General features: G+C 41.5%; 1 protein-coding gene across 1 annotated transcript in view; it reads right to left on the bottom strand.

Annotated features, from left to right (window-relative positions):
• CDKL1 (cyclin dependent kinase like 1) overlaps positions 1-20,168 on the bottom strand; it is a 66,069-nt gene that overhangs the window by 15,709 nt on the left and 30,192 nt on the right. Inside the window, exons 2-3 of the mRNA XM_010389479.2 lie at positions 13,152-13,273; positions 22-94 (exon numbers count right to left, since the gene is read on the bottom strand). Of these exons, the coding sequence (XP_010387781.1) occupies positions 22-94; positions 13,152-13,273 (195 nt within the window). The remainder of the gene's footprint in view (positions 1-21; positions 95-13,151; positions 13,274-20,168) is intronic.

Here is a 20,168-nt window from a genome sequence, read left to right on the forward strand (position 1 = left end):
AAAAGAGATTATGAGACTTACATTGTGTTTATGGCAAAAATTGACAGCTTGCAGTGTCTGCCAAGTTATGCTCTTCACGAGATGTTCTGGTACCCTAATAAAAACAAAGCAGCACAAACACATTCTTTAGTGTAGCTATGGAATTCAGCTCAAGAAAAGAAAAAATAAACCAAGATAGGCTTTAGTAGTGAAAAACCCTAGGTGACACATAGTCATCTTACTCATCAAACAGTCATTCTATGAGCCCAAAATGTAAAAATATGTGACCAGCACACCGCTGAATTCTAGGGACAACAGGTTAACAAAAATGCAAACATCTACTTCTATAGGTAAGGATATGAAAACCTACAAGGGATTTCAACAAGTATTTATAACCACCTATCTCAAACATCTGTGACACCACTAGGAAACTGCCTGGTAACTTGAGCTCCATTTCTACAGGGAATTTTTTGTTGATATAAAGTTAGTTACTATTCAGCACAAAAGATGCTGTTTATTTTCTCAAGTTGCCCCAAACTGACAGCCTTGAAGCAGGACTCATCTTCCATGTGTGGGCACATGGTCTCTCAGAGCAACATTGCTGTTGTTTGTTTGTTTGTTTAGATAATGAAGACTTTACTGATTATAGCGAAGAGCTTTACATTGCAAACCATGTAACAAATGTTAATAATAATCTAATAACCCGAGGCATCCTGGTTCTTTCCCCATGCTGCCATGGCAGCCAGCTGCACCCCACTTACATCTTTCTACTCTCTTCTCCATCACAGCAGCTAAACTCCAAGCCACTGCTCCCAGTACTTCTTCCCTGACTCACATCTTATATTACCAGGGCAATCAGTAGTCCCAGCAGGTACTTCTTGTGAATTAGAAAGAGGCACGTCGCCTGGAAGCATTTAAAACAACAACAACAAACCAAGGCACGGAGTGTAAGAAATGCACCACAGAGAGAGTGCATTTATTTTCTGAGACCCCAACCCTCTGGCTGGACTTACTGTTTTGATAAATCAAACATTCCACAGTGTTGCTGTGGTCCTCAGCCAAAACGAATAAGTAAATCAGGGAGGAAATTCTTGAGTAGCTGTGTTAATGGGACCACAAAAAGTCACTTCCAGCCTCTGAGAGAAGCTACAAGGCCACTGTTGTCACAGGCCAGAAGTTCAGGAAATCCTTTCAGGCAGATCAGGGGGTATTTGAGCAAAGAGTGGGATCACATGAAGGAAAGGAAGAGGCCATTTCCAGGAAGGCTAGTCGGGACATTGCTGGACCAGGGTTGTGTCCCTGGGCTTGAAGTTGCTTCTCTCCAAATTCTCTTTTCCTTGTTTGAGCAGCATATAGGCATAGACACTAGAAAAAGTCACTGTCGAGAAAAAAGGCTTAGAAAAATGCAACTAAGATGAGACATTAGCCTCCACTTTTTACTTTTTTTTAGAGACAGGGTCTTGCTCTGCTGCCCAGGCTGGAGGCAGTGGTGCTATCATAGCTCACTGAACTTTGGACTCCTGGACTTAAGGGATCCTCCCACCTCAGCCTTCCAAGTAGCCTCTACATTTTATCCAGAAAAATGGAATATATCTTGATTATTCAATAAATTAGGTTTTTGGGTGTTTGTTTTGTTTTGTTTTTTTGAGACAGAGTCTTGCTCTGTCGCCCAGGCTGAAGTGCAGTGGTGCAATCTCAGCTCACTGCAACCTCTACCTTCCAGGTTCAAGCAATTCTCCTGTCTCAGCCTCCGAGTAGCTGGGATTACAGGCGTGTGCTACCACGCCTGGCTAATTTTTGTATTTTTAGTAAAGACGGAGTTTCACCATGTTGGCCAGGCTGGTTTCAAACTCCTGACCTCAAGTGATCCGCCCGCCTCAGCCTCCCAAAGTGCTGGAATTACAAGCATAAGCCACCATGCCCCTCCTGCAAATTAAGTATTAATATAGGGTTACCAGTACCAGGCAACTTTAGTTCCTACAAACATTTCCCCAGATAAATTATATAAAAGGAGCATATAAAAGTAAGTTATAGTTGCATATCATTATTGCTCCTCTAATCCCCAGCACATTTAATCCCCAGAGTTACAAAATTCTCAAATGTAAAAGCTCTGTACAAACTACTTAGCATCATCTTGAATTGGGTACTCACTTGACTCTTTATTCAGTTTCTTTTCTGGAATGCAGAGGCCTCAGCCTCTGAGATCCCTTTTAGCTGAAACACTCAGATAATAAGACGGGCCAGGTTTTCACTGTTGGAGAAGAGAGTTACAACTATAAAAAGACAAAAAAAAAAAATAGATAGAATATGTTCTGTGGTGTTGGATTGAGAGACAGAAAGAGAGAGAGAGAGAGACAGCGTGAGAGTGCTGTGCTAGAAGGGGTGGACCACCTTATATAGGGTGGCCCAGAAAGCTTCTCTGGTTAAGGGAACATCTAAAATAGTGGTTAAGGTGGTGAGAAGTGGCCAGATTGGGGCTATATTTTTAAAATAGAGCTTCCAGGATTTTCTGAGGGATTGGATGTGGGAGAAAGAGAAGAATCAAGGAATGACATCAGGTTTTTAGCTTGAGTAACTGGTACACGGTAGTGCCTTCTACTCAGGAGAACACTGGAGGAGAAACTGGTTTGGGGGAAGGGAATGCTTACTGGACACCCAAGGGAAGACTCTGAGTCAGCGATTCTACATTCAGAAGGAGGGTCGGGCTGGAAATGTGAGTTTGAGAAGCATAGCATATGGGTGGTATTTGGGGCCTAGGACTGAATGAAGCCAATTAAGGGTGAATTCAGCTAAAGAGGAGGAGCTCGGAAGGAAGCTGTGACCCTTCACTACAGAGAGGGCAGAAAGAGGAAGGGGACCCCACAAGGGCACCTGAGTTGAGAGCATCAAGTGAATAAGACAACACTCAGGAGAATACCGTGTCACAGAACCAACTGAAGAAAGTGCGTCAAAGGACCTCTGAATTAAGGTGATGGACTGAGCAAGCCCAGTTAATTTCGTTCCATCCCGAAACCTGACTAGAACCACGCTGAAGACTTTTAAAGACAAAACCTCACAAGGTCAGAGATGACAGGAGAAGAGATAACAGCAACACAATGTGGAATCCAGAAAGCAACTGAATGAAAGATAATTAACTTAACAATCATAGAAAGCGAAAATCTAAGCCAGGAGAGGGAAGGTGGAGAACCAACCAATTTATCCAGAAAGAATCCTCAAAAGGCTCAGGAAGCAGCAGCCAAGGTCTCTATGGAACGAGGAGCTAAGGAGTATGGAAAAAACTGTTTAGGAAATAATTAAATCCCTAGATCCCCTCTTCCATTATTTGCCCATAGGGAAACACTCTCCACTACCAGGCAGAAGGCTGGAGCTTTGTTTCTGGAGAGGATAAAGCAGAGGACATTTGGCATATGTGAGATTGTGGATACTGTTCTGAAAATGTGGATACTGTTCTGAAAATGGGATTAAAGGACTGTACACATGCAAAATGCTGAATGCTGAGATTCCCCATCCCTCTTCCCTCGCTGGACTCTGAGAAATCCGGCAGGCAGACTTCACTCTCCAGGCACAATATTTAAAGACTTCTTTGGGAGAAGCTCAGAGAGAAAGATCTGAAGATTCTGACACTGGAGTTCCGCCAGCAAATGGCCCAGCTAGAAAACCATAGTGAAGCTCAAAGCTTCCAGTAGTTCCTTATTCTAAACTATGAGCATACAACCAGAGATTATATGATGCCCAAGATAAGCCTCTAGTAAGAAAGTGGAAGACCAGAACAAACAAAAAAAGCAACTTAAAAGAAACAGAAATTATGGAGGGTGAAGAGAACTTTTAAAAATACCATTAATATCCTCAGAGAGAAAATGAAAGCTGTTGTATCCATGAAATAAGAACATGATACTACGAGAAAATGAGAGGACCAGTTTAAGAGTCCATACCCAAATAATAGAGGGTTGAGAAAAAGAAAATAGGTAAAACAATGAACAGGAAGTCAATAATAAAACAATTCAAAAAATTTTTTCTGAGGCAGAAAAGGCCCAGCAAGTGCCAGGATAATGGATGAAAATCAAGACCCACTCATGAGTTTCATAATCAAGAACACTGAGCACAAAGAGAAGCTCCTACAAGTTTCTGGAAAAAGAAACAGGACTTCAAAAGAGGAAAAAAAAACAGGACTTCATTCAGAAAATAGAATGGCATCAGGCTTCTTGGCACTAGAAGATAGAAGACACTAAAATAATGACTTCAAAATTTTGAAGGAACATTATCTTCAACCAAAAACCAACAAACAAGCCTATACCCAAACAAAATACCAATCCAGTGTGAGGATGGAATAAAGCATGCAAGGGCAAGGTCTCAACTTCTTATTTCTTCCTGTACCTCTCATCTATTCTTTCTCAAGAAGCCCCTCATGGATGCAGTCCACCAAAAATGAGCAGTCCATTACAAAGAAGATTATATGGGATGGAGACCCAATGCAGGAAGGAAGCAGCAGGAGTCTCTGGGAGGATGGCAGAGGGAGATGACAGGATAACTGCACTCCAGGTGGCAAAAGCAACCCATCTGGACAGGACAGCGTGACACAAGAGTCAGGCACAGTGAGGGATGTCATTGCCATGCCCTCTGCCTCATGCCACCTCAAATAAATATGAATATATTCAACAGACTTAACAGCTCTGGAAGAGTCTGGGTGACTAGCTCTACCCTTCAGGCTTAGGCAGATGTTTTGATGTCCTTTGTTCTTCTCTCGTCTTTTTGTTGTTGTTGTTGTTGTTTTGTTTTTTTGGTGTTTTGAGACGTTGTCTCCATCTGTCACCCAGGCTGGAGTGCAGTGGTGCTGTCTTGGCTCACTGCAACTTTCACCTCCTGAGTTCAAGCAATTCTCCTGCCTCAGCCACCCGAGTAGCTCAGATTACAGGCATATGTCCACATACCCAGCTAATTTTTGTATTTTTAGTAGAGATGGGGTTTCACCATGTTGGCCATGGTTGGCCAGGTTGGTCTCAAACCTCAGGTGATCTGCCCGTCTCAGCCTCCCAAAGTGCTGGGATTTCAGGCGTGAGCCACTGCACTTGGCCAATACTTTTTAAACTTTTGTAGAGATGGGGGTCTTACTGTGTTGCCCAGGCTGGTCTTGAACTCCTGGATTCAAGTGATTCTCCTGCCTTGGCCTCCCAAAACCCTGGGATTATAGACATGAGCCACTATGCCTGGCCTAAGGAAGATGTTCTTAAAATTGTAGCTTGTGCTAGCAAGGCTAGGGAACTCATTCCATCTTAAGGTATTTGTTTCCACATTGGTGGTAAATAGTGGTTGTGGCTGAGCTCTAGGGCAGAGTGGGGAAGGGCTAGAACAGGCATGAAGAGAAGGGGCTCAATTCCCTCTCATTCTTTACTCCCTTTAATAGCTCTTCTAGCTCAAAAGCAAGCTCTCCTTTCAGAGCAATCATACATAAGCTCAACCTTAACTTATGAGAGAAGAAGGGGCATGAGCTGTTCTCCTGGGCCTGGTTCTTCTCTGCCATGGGATTAGGTGATTGAACTTTAGATGAGCCATGTATATCCCCAGCTTTCCTTCCTAGTAAATAGTGCTCCAAGGGAGTGGGACAGGATCCAGCTCGGGCCTTTTGGACTCCCAGTCAGCTGGGCCTGGTCTGGTGGACTTTAAACTCCTGAAGATGTCAGCTCCCCAGACCTAGATATGAGAGTCTGGACAAGGTATGAGAAAATCAAGGCAAGGATCCTCCTTTTCCTTTCTGTCCCACACCAAGATGGAAGGGGCTCAAGAAGGCACTTCCATAGGTAGTCAGGTGGTCTTCCTTGAGGTCTTCAGTTCAGTTGCGTTGTTGAGAGCTCCAGTTGCCCGTCCAGAGGCCACTGGGCTGTTGCCCAGCTCCCCAGAGGCACTCCTTCTGGGGAGGGTGGAATGGAATCCATCTTTTGCTAGTGGGAAGATATGGAGAACAGACACACTGCTGAGATCTCCACTGGTGTGACCTCGTGGCATTCTTCCTGCCTGCTTTGGGAATTTTATTTCACCCCTCAGGAACATAAAGGGCTCCCAACTGCTTGATTCTAAGGAAGGGTGTGGGCCGGGGGGAGAGGGGTGGTATCATTTGAAATCCCTGGAGTCTAGATTTCTGTGTGATTGTATCATTTTTAAACCAGTTAGAGATGGATGTACTTGGTCAAAATAAGCAAGTAAACCCAGAAACAGGAAGACAAGAAATCCAGGAAGTAATGAATCTGACCACAGAGAAATGCAGCAGGAATTACAAGGACGATGGCAAAGGGAAATCCAAGGGACCCAGCTGGACAGCAGGTCTTGAGTACAACAAGCCAGACAGAAGGAGAAGGGGGCTTAAAGGCCAGACATTACCAAGAAAAAAATGGAACTGATGGATTACCTGATATAACTATCCTGTGAAAATGTACATTGAGAGGCTATTAAAATGAGTGAGGGTGGGGCGCAGTGAGTGGCTCATGCCTGTAATCCCAGCACTTTGGGAGGCTGAGGTGGGCAGATTGCTTGAGCCCAGGATTTTGAGACTAGCCTGGGCAACATGGTGATACCCCATCTCTACAAAAAATACAAAAAATTAGCCAAGCATGGTGGCAGGCACCTGTAGTCCCAGCTACTTAGAAGGCTGAGGTGGGAGGATTTCTTGAGTCTGGAAGGTGGAGGTTGCAGTGAGCTATGATTGGGCCACTGCACTCCAGCCTGGGTGACAGAGTGAGGCCTTGTCTCAAAAAAAAAAAAAAAAAAAAAAGAGAAAGAGAGAGAAAAAAAAAACCTAAAAATGGTGAGGGGAGGGAATTAGCAACAGGATTAAAGAGTATTAAGCACATTTTAAAATAAGACAAGTGTTAATTTGAGGAAAAAGTAAAAAAGGAAGCCATAGTATGGTACAATGCTCAGCTATAAGTAATATTTACATAGGCACAATAATGGGAACAGTGAACATTAATGTAACTATTTTGGAGGATTAGAACAGGAAGTAGAGGGGATAGTGATTTCAGGGAGCTAAATTTTCATCTGTCATAATAGAAAGCCTTTGATGTCTAAAAATTGATATTTTGAGACATTAATCACTCTTTTATATTACATTATACTGCTGGATTTGATTTGCTAATAATTTTGCTAAGGATTTTTTACCTAAATTCTTGAGTAATACTCATCTGTCATTTTCTTTTCTAGAAATGTCTGTCTGATTTTGGCATCAGCATATAGTGGCCTCATAAAATGATTTGGGAAATGTTCCTTCTCGTATTTTCTGAAAGAGTTTGGGTAGGGTTACTATTATTTCTTCCTTATATGTTTGATAGAATTCATCCATCAAATATTTTAATAATAGAACCTAAGGTAGCACGACTATAAGGAAAAATATATATATAAATCCATATCTTTGGTGAGAAAGTAAATTGGTTCCATTTGGCAAAATTTACAAGTCAAGAGTACCACTTTGAGAACTTTTAAAGGAAAATTACAAAAGAAGAAAAATCTATTTGTAGGAAAATTTTGTACCAGAATCATTATCAAACCAAACACTGAAAATGACCTCGGTATCCAACCAGAGAGGAATGGTGAGACATAATAAACTTAATGTAATATTTTATAGTCATTGACAATAGATCTAAAGATTATAATGCAACATATATAGAAAATACATAGAAAAGAATATTAAGCGAAGAATAGAATTGAGGGGAAAACCAGCCATCTCATCACAGAACACAGAGAATGTGGTGCTTCGTTTGGAAAAGCTTGGCTGCCTTTACCGTCTTCAGGCTTGCAGACACAGACATTCAATTTTGTCAGCACACCAAGACAGTATCCATTTCAAAGGGGCAAGTGAACATTAAACAAATTAACTAGCCTGACATATAAAACTAGAGTGCCATCATATTCACCCATGCCCAAATTCTGAGTACTAGCTCATGCTTTCTTTGTAGACAATTTCATAAAGTCAAGTTATAATCAGAATGATGAGCAAAGAATTTGGATGAGGGAAAGTTGGCAATATGACTGGTTATTGCTATTAAACTGAGAGTACTTAACTGCATCCATCTGCACATCAGGAAGAATTTATCATTAAATAAAACACAGAGTCAGTCAAATCTTACAAGCGTAGCAGTCATTCTGTCTCTTTAAGGTTGCTTTACATATCTCTGCCCTGATGCATTATGTGTTCATTTCACAAAATAACTTTCAGAGAGCAATCTCTGTCTCTCCAAGTTTTTAGGGGAGGCTGTATTTTGACCCTAATATCCTAATAACAAAATTGGACAGAGAGAAATGTAAATGACTACTGTATGAAAGTGAAGACATCAAACCGATTTTTAGAAATTCTTCAGAAATGTGAAATTCTTCTGAGATGATGAAGAAATAACATGTATCTCTTTCTAGCATTCTCAATTACAGAAGTCATTCTTTCCACTGCTGCTTGTCTAATATTTGTGACACAGATCATCAAACTAGTTGGCATTCATCAAGACTTCATTTCTACACAAGGCTATCACAAAGATGGGAAGGGCTGGGGGTCTGGCCAAACTCTTGTAAAAAAAGAATATATTACTAGGAATTTATCCTAAAGAAATATTTATGAAAATGGTTGTTCACTGTAGCATGGTTAGTAATAGAAAATAACTGGAAACAATCTAAATATTTATCAACAGGAGATTGAACTAAGAAATCATGGTATATTCATACAATGGAATTCTATACAGCCATTTTAAAAATATAAAGGTAGATATGTACAGATAGGGAGAAAGCTTCAGAGTACATTTTTAAAAAATGCAGCCTGGTGTGGTGGCAGACACCTGTAGTCCCAGCTACTCAGGAGGCTGGAACAGGAGGATCGCTTGAGCCAAGAGTTAAGGTTTAGCCTGAGCAGCATAGCAACAAGACCCTGTTTCTAAAATTAACTAATTTATTTAACTAAATAAAAAAAACAAAATAAATGCAGAACAGTATGTAAAGCTATTGATTTTATTCATTTCAATTTTTTTTTTTTTTTTTTTTGAGATGGAGTTTTGCTCTTGTCACCCAGGCTGGAATGCAGTGGCGCTATCTCAGCTTACTGCCACCTCCGCCTCCCAGATGCAAGCAGTTCTCCTGCCTCAGCCTCCTAAGTAGCTAGGATTACAGGCGCCCACCACAACGCCAAGCTAATTTTTGTATTTTCAGTAGAGACGGGGTTTCACCGTGTTGACCAGGCTGGTCTTGAATTCCTGACCTTAAGTGATCCGCCTACCTCGGCCTCCCAAAGTGCTGGGATTACAGGTGTGAGCCACCACCCCCAGCCCTTCATTTCAATGTCTGTGTTGCTTTAAAAATTTGCAACAAACAACATATCATTTTTAATCTATAAAAGATAATATTTCTGGAATTTCATTGTCAGAAACTGAAAACTCGCGGTAATGTACATTACCCAGGAGATGTTCCTTGAACAAACTATGTTATTCAGAGAAGGAACTGGTGGTAATTAAATCTGTGCAGGAAACAATCAATGAAGTCTTATGTCTGGCTGAACACACAGGTAGGCAGAAAAATGAGGAGAAAATATCCAAACCAGTTATTTGTAAAACTTTGACACAGGGAGATCAATCATTTATAGAATAATAGATTCAAAGCTTTTTAAGTTCTATATAAGACAAGAAATGGTTGTGATTGGGGACAATTATAAAAACATAAACCTAAGCACTGGGAATTATAATTGACATGTATTCATGTTACTGTAACAGGATACATATCTTGTGGTGTAAACTTGCTTGTGTTAGTAGCAACATGAAGTTGGATCTTCTCCAAAAGCTTTCCAAGGGAGTACCAGAAGTTACAAGCATGTTAATAAGAAGATAAATTAGTGTCCATTTCAGGTTCAAATGAGAAGTCTTTGAGTCTGATTTGGCAAGAATTATTTTTAATAATTAAACATTAAAACATTACTATAGTAATAAATTAAACATGAAAAATATAAAAGCACAAATAAAATGAAAAATATCAATAACAATCATAACTAATCACTAGTAATGTTCAGATTTATTACTTTTTTCCCATCTACATATAAATTCTATGAAAATGAAATGATATATATTTTTATTATAGTATAATTTTTTTTCATTTGACAAGCACTCATGAACTTTTTCCTATGTCAATATGTGTTTTATCTATTAATATAAGCATCATTCTTAATGGGTCCACTGTATTCTATCATAAAACTTTATCATAATTTACTTAACTAATTCTCTATTGTTGGATATTTCAGTTGATGGCAATTTTTTCTTTATAAACAATACTTTAAAATATCCCATAACAATAAATACTTTTGTAACTAAGTTTTTGCACATACATTCAAATATTTTCTTATGGTAAATCATTCAAAGTAGACTTGCTGGGTTTAAGATAATGCCTCTAAGACTTTTAATATCATACATTGATTGCCAAATTGCCTTCTGGACAGGTTGCTCTAGCAGTGTACTTTATAATCTCTTTTGACAATATTAGGCTTTAGAAATTTTAAATCAAAGTAACTTTTAAAATGAAAATCCAAACCTTGTTATGATTATTCTTCTTTAAAATCATTTTGTAACTATCAATTTATTGGTTTGCTAATTCAGTCATTTTACAAGTACTGAGTATGTACCAAGTGCCAAATATGCAGCTAGAAGACACTGAGAATACACAGGTGAGGAAGGCCCAGCTCTTGCCTTTGAGGATTGTATAGTTTACTGGGCAAATGGGATATGTAAATAAATAATCCCAGAAGATGTTATAGAGGCCAGTGTGCTGGCGGGCATCATAAAGGAGTCATATGTGAGCTTTAAGGACAGCAGGAGTTTTCCAGGCAGAGTAGAGGAAGTAGGGAAACCCATGCTTGCTAAGCAAACAGCATGTCCTGAACCCTAGAATGCAAGCAATTTGGTAGGACAGGCCATGTGTTATGGGCAAACTGGTGGGGAGTGGGGTGGTAGAGTAAGATCTTGTATCTCATGCTGGGGGCATTTCCCCATACCAGTAAGCTTTGGGGAGCTATTAAAGGATTCTGTGTAGAGGGTGGCATGCTCAACTTTGTATTTTAGAAATCTGTACTTAGAAATATAAGAAGTGATCACAGGGCATTCTGAGGGTGAGTATACTAACCTAAGGGGACCCCACCTGGCACCAAGCAGGCTGGTAAGCCAACCTGGCAACACCAGCATCAGTAGCTTATCCTTTGTTGATATTGTCTAATAGATCAAATATGAAACTGAAAGATAACCGAAGTCTTCTGACCCCTAGGGTACTTGATCACCAATTCATAGCATTATACAGCTAGAAGTCCCCTTAAACTTTACCTAGTCCTAAACTCTCATTTTTACAGGTGAAGACACCTGTAAGCAATTTGCCCAAGGTCACACAGATAATGCTAACTCACCTTTACTGTGAATGTGCTTTCAAAATTTTATTTTATAGTATGATGTCTCTAAATTAAAAAGTTTTCATATGATGATAGACTGGATAAAGAAAATGTGGTACATACATACCATGGAATACTATGCAGCCAGAAAAAGGAATGAGATCATGTCCTTTGCAGGGACATGGATGGAGCTGGAAGCTGTTATCCTCAGCAAACTAATGCAGGAACAGAAAACCAAACACCACATGTTTTCACTTATAAGTGGGAGCTGAACAATAAGAACATATGGGCCGGGCGCGGTGGCTCAAGCCTATAATCCCAGCACTTTGGGAGGCCGAGGCGGGTGGATCACAAGGTCAGGAGATCGAGACCATCCTGGCTAACACGGTGAAACCCTGTCTCTACTAAGAAATACAAAAAACTAGCCGGGCGAGGTGGCGGGCGCCTGTAGTCCCAGCTACTCGGGAGGCTGAGGCAGGAGAATGGCGTGAACCCGGGAGGCGGAGCTTGCAGTGAGCCGAGATCCAGCCACTGCACTCCAGCCTGGGCGACAGACTCCGCCTCAAAAAAAAAAAAAAAAAAAAAAAAGAACATATGGACCCTTGGAGGGGAACAATGCACACTGAGGCCTGTCGGGGCTGATTTCCTTAAGGAAATCTTATATTTGGCAAACCATAGCATTTTACCATTTGGAAATGACGTTGCTTCTAATTAACCACACATTTACCTATAGGTCTTTCTGTTTTCTCCCACTCCCATATTAAAACACCTAGATGAAGAGTGGGTGGGAGCTGGAATCCAGTCTTCTCACCCTGCAAAAGGCTGCCCTCAACTGCAGGAAGGGACCCCCTCCTCCTTTTTTCTTTTTCTCGGACAAAGCCTCTGTCTGTTCGCCAAGTATTCTTCCAATGCATGCAAAGATGTTGCATATGCTAGAGAGAGATGTGTGGTAAAATCAGCTGAGCCCCCAGAGTCACTCCCACCCTTCCCAGTTACAGTCACAACACAATTGTTTTTCACCTATGCTTGCTTCAGTTGGGTTTTTGTCACTTGAAACCAAAGAAATCCTGAGTAATACAGCAGACTAGACACCCAGATTGTTTCTGATGAAATACTATGTTTTAGTCTCAAACTTCCTAGTAGCCATTGCTTTTGGAATCTTCCTTTCACTCTCCAAGCCCTTCTACCTCCCTGGTCAGGCACAGACTAACTAATATCCTTCCTTTTCTTTGAGACTGAGATCACTTCTATGCAGAGATAGTTTCAATCTAATGATGCTTCTGCTGGTTTCTTCATTAAAATGACTATTTATTATCTCTTTTGTTAACATGTTTGGTAATTTTTCTGCTGTCCACTTCAGCAGCAGAGTATATTGTACAAACACTGGCTGTTTTTACCTAGTCTTTTTTTTTTTTTTAGACGGAGTCTCGCTCTGTCGCCCAGGCTAGAGTGCAATGGCGCAATCTCGGCTCACTGCAACCTCCGCCTCCCGGGTTCAAGTGATTCTCATGCCTCAGCCTCCCGACTAGCTGAGATTACAGGCACCCACCACCATGCCAAGCTAATTTTTGTGTTTTTAGTAGAGATGGGGTTTCACTATGTTGGCCAGGCTGGTCTTGAGCTCCTGACCTCAGATGATCCATCCATCTCAGCCTCCTAAAGTGCTGGGATTACAGGCATGAGCCACCGCCCCGGCCTTACCGAGTCTTAAAAAAGAGTCATTGGCACTTTTCACTGACAAATCCCAGTGTGTCTTTGTTTTGTTTGTAAGGGGTGGATCACTCACCCTCTTTGGTATCTGTCCAACTCATGGAGAACTGTGTGGTCACAATATTCAAATACCAGGTGAAGCCTCCGTTTCCTCCTGAAGACTTCCAGGAGGTTGACAAGGTTGGGATGCTTGAGTTGCTGAAAACACAAAAAAATGAGGTACTAAATTTGACTTGTGAAAGACAGCTTTCTCTAATCTTGATCCAATAAAAAGTAAGTTGTTTGTCCTTTAAGAGTTTCATTCTTGGATTGAAGGAGGCTGTGAACAGTGTCATCTTACCACTCTTTACAAGCTATTTCTCAGTAGCTTGTAAGTGAAAGATGATTATAACCCAGGTGGTTGGTGAGGGCAAAGAGAGGTATAAGAAGGTTGGAAAATAAAAAAGAATGAAGACAGACGGGAGATGGTAATACAAACTCAGCTTTCAAGGTTCAGATCAAATGTCCCTTCCTAGGGTCTCCATTAATCTCCTCAAACTGGTTCAGTGCCTTGTATGTCTAAAAGCCCCTCTGAAGTGTGACTCTTTCAGAATTACTAAGTAATTAATAAATAATATGTAATCCTTAGTAATTATTGTTCAGTTAATTGTTTAATGTCCTCTGGTATCAATAGCTACAATAGATAAATTCAATAGAATATACGAACGACGGCATCAGGGTCTACGTTCTTTTGTTTATCAAAATTGTGGTGTTGTACTTCCAGCGCCAGGCCCTGTATATAACAGGCATTCCGTCATTATTTACTCTCCAATCTGATGTGCCTGAAAATGTGTGTCTAGGGAAAAAAAAAAAAGCCCAAGAATGAATGTGAGCTTTGACAGAGATAAATCTTGCACCTAGCTTCCTGGCCCTTTCTGGACATAATCCTATCAGAAACTCTACAACTAGGCACTGGTCTCTTTTTTTCTGCAGATGAAAATAAAAGACTTACACTAACAAAGACAAAAAAAGTCACAGGAAAACATATCAATCATGGAGTCCCTTCTGCAGTGCCCATTCACTATCAGATCACAATTACAGTCCATTTTACCTACTGTTGTACAGTTTAACAGTTGGTGGATTGCTCCTCTTTTTCCAAATATTCTTTGATAGTGCCACCAGATAATTTTCCATAAGAATTTTACAATCAAGTGTTGCTTTATCGCATTAAGTTTCCCCTGTTAACTCCCCATTCCTTCCTCCCCCTAGTCCCTGCCAAACACCATTCCACTTCCTTTTTATTTATTTATTTATTTATTATTATTATTATTATTTTTTTTTTTTTTTTTTTTGAGACAGAGTCTCACTCTATTGCCCAGGCTGGAGTGCAGTGGCAAGATCTCAGCTCACTGCAAACTCCGCCTCCTGGGTTCAAGAGATTCTCTTGCCTCAGCTTCCTGAATAGCTGGGACTACAGGTGCACACCACCACGTCCAGCTAATTTTGTACTTTGAGTAGAGACAGGGTTTCGCCATGTTGGCCAGGCTGGTCTCAAACTCCTGACCTCAGGTGACCCACCTACCTCAGCTTCCCAAAGTGCTGGAATTACAGACTTGAACCATCGTGCCCGGCCATGAGCCACCACGCCCAGCCTCCACTTTCTGATTTTTGACTAGGTACCTCCTACAGGTGGAATGATAAGAGTAGTGTGTGTGTGTGTGTGTGTGTGTGTGTGTGTGTGTGTGTGTGATTGGCTTATTTCACTTTACGTTATGTCCTCAAGGCTCACCCAGGTGGTAGCAAGGTTGAGCATGAATAATATCCCATTGTATGAATATACCACATTTTGTTTATCCATCCGTCTTTTGATCTATGGCCATGGCTTGCTTCCACCTTTGAGCTATTGTGAATAATGCTGCTGTGAGCATGAATGTACAAATATGTTTTTGAGACTCTACTTTCAATTCTTTTGGTTGTAGGAATGAGCCAGGCATATGTTTTGTTTTGTTTTGTTTCACCTACATTCCCCAGGTGATTCAATGTGTATCCGGAGGTATTAATCACAGACAAGCAGGCACTCCATAAGTAATAAAAGGTAGAAGGAGGAAAATGGAAGTTCTTGAACTGCATGCTATAGCACATTTGTGTGGGCAGTGACAATAAAAGCAGCCTGCAAGGAGATACTAAAGAAGACAGTTCTTTTTTCTTTCCTCATTTTCTCTGTAAAATCTCTCTGTATTTTCAAGACGTGAAATTCCTGCTCCAGATATTATACTTGATGAACAAGTATAAAAAATTCAAGACATTTCTAAAGCCCATGTCTTAGTCCATTTGTGCTGCTATAACAAAATACCTGAGACCGGGTAATTTATAAAGAACAGAATTTTTTTTCTTACAGTTCCGCATGCTGGGAAATCCAAGTTTCAGGTGCTGGCATTGGTGTCTGCTGAGGGCTGCTCTCTGCTTCCAAAATGGCACCTTGTTGCTGTGTCCTCACATGGCAAAAGGCAGAAGGGCAAGAGAGCACCCCCCTCAACCTTGAGCTCTTTATAGGGGTGCTAATCCCATTCATAAGGGCTCTGCCTCCCAACGGCCACACCTCTTAGTACAGTTGTACTGGGGGTAAAGTTTCAACATGAATTTTGGAGGGGGCACCACCACCATTGAAACAGAGCAGCCCATTAATCACCTTTGGATCTTAGAACTGAGGGTGCTCCAAGTTATAAAATGCCACATTTGTTATCATACCTGAAAAACCCTTAGCCTGAACTAACATTCTCCAAACACAGTAGAATAATTACTGTCTTAAACCTCTGAACTGGATTGATTAAGACGTCTCAAACAGAGAGCAAACAACCAGGTTAAAAGGGGCCAAATGCTAACTTTATGACAGAATTCGCAGAAAGCGGAGGATTTCTTTCAGACTGAAAAATAATCATCCTTAGGCTTTACTTTCATTTTCACACTATTTGCTCCCTTGACAGGATGTGATATTGAGGCCAAGACTTGGAATCTTAGAATTCTCTTTCCATTTTCCACATTCCATATTTAGTCCTCATGTCTCCAGCCGGCTCTTCTAACAAAAGTAGAAATGCATCAATTCTACCCAAACAAATCCCTCCATCTTCTCTGGATGCCAAGGCGGGTGCCTCCCACTTGCCACGTCCAATCCTGCAGTGATCACAGCAGGACACTGCTGCCCCAGGACAAGGCCCAAAGGTCCTCTCCATTTGGCTTCTGCTTACCTCTCCAGCCTCATCGCTTATAACTTCCTTCTGGACCCACTTCCTAGAAGGCTCACATTCCCTCTCATTTCAGGACGTGTTCAGTTTCCTGTCTCTAAAGCACTCCCTACCTCCAGATGTTACTTTCTCTGTTCAGCTTCCTCTGCCCCACCCTGACACAGCTGGTATGCACTGCAAGAGCTATGACCTTGGCACTCAAGCAAGGAGTAGCACGTGCCAGTAAAGGACACTGTCACAGCCATATCCATTTGTCTGAATGGGACCAGTAACCATTATATTGCACCCATCTTGCTATGCTACTATACATCTTTTGAAAACCAAAGTTCTTAGCCAGGCATGGTGACTCACACCTGTAATCCCAGCACTTTGGGGGCCAAGGCAGGCAGATGCCTGAGCTTAGAAGTTCAAGACCAGCCTGGGCAACGTGTTGAAACTCTGTCTCTACTAAAACTACAAAAATTAGCTGGTCGTGGCGGCACACACCTGTAATCCCAGCTACTCAGGAGACTGAGGCATGAGAATCACTTGAACCCAGGAAGCAGAGGTTGCAGTGAACCCAGATTGTGCCACTGCACTCCAGCCTAGGCAACAGAGCAAAACTCTGTCTCGAAAATAAAATAAAATAAAATAAAAAATAAAAAATAAATAAATCTGTCTATTTAAAAAAGGAAGGAAAACTGAGTTTCTGATAACTGCATGTATTAAATATTCAAATAACATGTAGGTTCTTTCCAATTTTTCACTACATAAATAAGGTATTGATAAACAACTTATTAGCTGGTTGCCTCACTTGGACCAAGTTAGTTAAGTTCCCTAGGCCTCAGTTTTCCATCTGTAAGAGAAGTGCAAGGGCTGTAGTGCCCATTTCACACAGGCACATACAACAGGGTCAGGTAAATATTAACCTCTCTATAAACGTTAATTATTGATATTGTTACCTTTGGGTTAAATTTATTTTTATTTAGAATGATTTTTCTCTATTCATTTTATTCAACAATTATTTATAGACCTTAAGGTGCATATGGCACTGTGTTAGCCCTAAGGACATAAAGATAAATAAAGCAAGTACTGTCCCTACCCGCCTGGGGCTTAGAACCTAGGAAAGGAGACAGATGTTGGAGAAGTCATTACAGATACAATAAATGTTATAAAAATGAGGTAAAGAGTACCTGGTTTGAGGGTGAGGTGTGGTTCAGGGAAAATCTCTTTGAGGAAGTGGCCATTAAGTTAATGACTCATTAACTGAAAATGACCTGAAGTTAACTGGGCACCATCTAGAGCCCCAGAAATATAGCTTTATGGCTCTAACTAGATACAGTCAAATTGCTTTCCAAAAGGATTGTGCATATTTACCCCTTGGCCAGGAGAAAGTATTTTTACCATATTATAGCCAGCTTTAAGGAGCATATAGACAATTTAAGGCTTGTGATATATATTGCCAAATGGCTTCCTTTGAGGGATTACAGTGCCTCTGGCAACACAGGAAGGTGTAACTTGTCTCTCTCATCTTCCTCCATGAGACTATCTTCAAATAATTGCAAACAGCGGATAACTTATCTCTCAACCTGTTTTTAGAATAATTTTAATATAGAAAGATGATCATTAATACTAAATCCTAACTAGGGGTTATACATATTAAATTATAAATATTTTTAAATAAATTATTAACTTTCACTGGGTTGCCAGGATTCCAGGTGACCTGAAAATACTCCAGAGCAGCAGATATGAGGTCTGGCATAGCACCCTTATGAAGCCAGTCCCCGTCCGGCTGTGTTCATACATTCAACAAATATCCCTAGAGCACTGTGATGGTTAATATTGAGTGCCAACTTGATTGGATTGAAGGATGCAAAGTACTGTTTCTGGGTGTGTCTGTGAGGGTGTTGCCAAAGGAGATTAACATTTGAGTCAGAGGACTAGGAGAGACAGACCCACCCTCAATCTGGGTGGGCACCATCTAATCAGCTGCCAGCACAGCTAGAATAATGCAGGCAGAAGTTGGAAGGACTTGACTTGCTGAGTCTTCTGGCCTTTATCCTTCTACCGTGCTGGATGCTTCCTGCCCTCGAACATTAGACTCCAAGTTCTTCAGCTTTTGGACTCTTGGACTTATACAGTGGTTTGCCATGGGCTCTCCGGTCTTTGGCCACAGAGAGAAGGCTACACTGATGGCTTCCCTACTTTTGAGGTTTTGGGACTCGGACTGGCTTCCCCGCTCCTCAGCTTGCAGACAGCCTGCTGTGGGACTTCATCCTGTGATCGTGTGAGCCAATTCTTCTAATAAGCTCCCCTTCATATATACATTTATCCTATTAGTTCTGTCCCTCTAGAGAACCCTGACTAATATAAGCACCTATTCTGCATCAGGCATTGGTGAATGAGACAGAGGACTCAGGCATTAAACAAAGAAGTGCCATAAAAAATCTATGAAATTAGGCTGTCCCAGAGAAACTGGCCCTGAGGAAGTGACCTTGAGCTGAGTCTAGAGGGTAAAGGTCTGACCAGACCAAGGGCAGGGGTGGTGGTAAAGGCACGGATGGCAGCTTTCCAGGCAGTGACTGGCCCTGAGCCAGGAGAGAACTTGGGTCACTTCAGCAACTGAAAGACAGTGTGGCTGCTGGGTGAAGCTCGTGGAATCAAGGCCAGCCAGACAGTCAGAAGGCAGATCCTACAGGGCCTTGCAGGCCCTGCCAAGCAATTCACACTCTATCCTAGTGCGATGTGAAGCCACTAGAAGGAATTTCAGCGAGATGATACCCTGGGCCCCCTTTTTTTTTTTTTTTTTTTTGAGACGGAGTCTCGCTCTGTCACCCAGGCTTGAGTGCAGTGGCCGGATCTCAGCTCACTGCAAGCTCCGCCTCCCAGGTTCACGCCATTCTCCTGCCTCAGCCTCCTGAGTAGCTGGGACTACAGGTGCCCGCCACCTCGCCCGGCTAGTTTTGTATGTGTGTGTGTGTATATATATATATATATGTATATATATATATATGTATATGTATATATATGTATATATATGTATATGTATATATATGTATATATATGTATATGTATATGTGTATATATGTATATGTATATGTATATATATGTATATGTATATATATGTATATGTATATGTATATATATATGTATATGTATATATATATATATTTTTTTTAGTAGAGACGGGGTTTCACCATGTTCGCCAGGATGGTCTCGATCTCCTGACCTCGTGATCCGCCCGACTCGGCCTCCCAAAGTGCTGGGATTACAGACTTGAGCCACCGCGCCCGGCCACCATGGGGCTCTTAAAATCTCCCTACGGCAGCAGGATATAGAATGGCTTGGAGGAGGCGAAATGGATGAAGTGGCTGTTGATAGCTGAGATTGTGGTGACTTGGAGCAGAGCAGAGGCAGGGGAGCTGGTGAGAACCTTTGTCGTGAGATGTATTTTGTTATCAGAATAATCAGGATGTGGTGATCGGCTGGAGGTGAGGGACAGGGGAGAAGGAAGTGTCAAAAATGACACAAAGGTTTACACACTGGGGTAGATGGTGATGCCATCCCAGAGAGGGGGAGTGAGACTGGGGGAAAGAAGTCACTAGCTTTGTCTCATCGAATTGGTGGGGATCTAAGACACCAAAGTTGAGTTGTTATGTCAGCCAGAGTCTGAGCTGAAGATAAAAGCCAGGGAGTCCGCATGTGTGTAAGCGAAGCCATAGACAGAGGGAGGAGATTGCCCCGGAGGAGCGAGAGTGATATGAGAAAGCCGTCTAAAGAACCCTCCCACCTAGATGTGTGGTTGACGAGGAGGAAACACAAAAGGGGAAAGGGAAGAAGGCCCCTTAAGATAAGAGAGAAGACAGCAGAGCAGGCTCTATGGGGGCATCATG

The sequence above is a fragment of the Rhinopithecus roxellana genome, chromosome 5 (genome assembly GCF_007565055.1).
Source record: "Rhinopithecus roxellana isolate Shanxi Qingling chromosome 5, ASM756505v1, whole genome shotgun sequence".
In the NCBI taxonomy this organism is placed as follows: Eukaryota; Metazoa; Chordata; class Mammalia; order Primates; family Cercopithecidae; genus Rhinopithecus; species Rhinopithecus roxellana.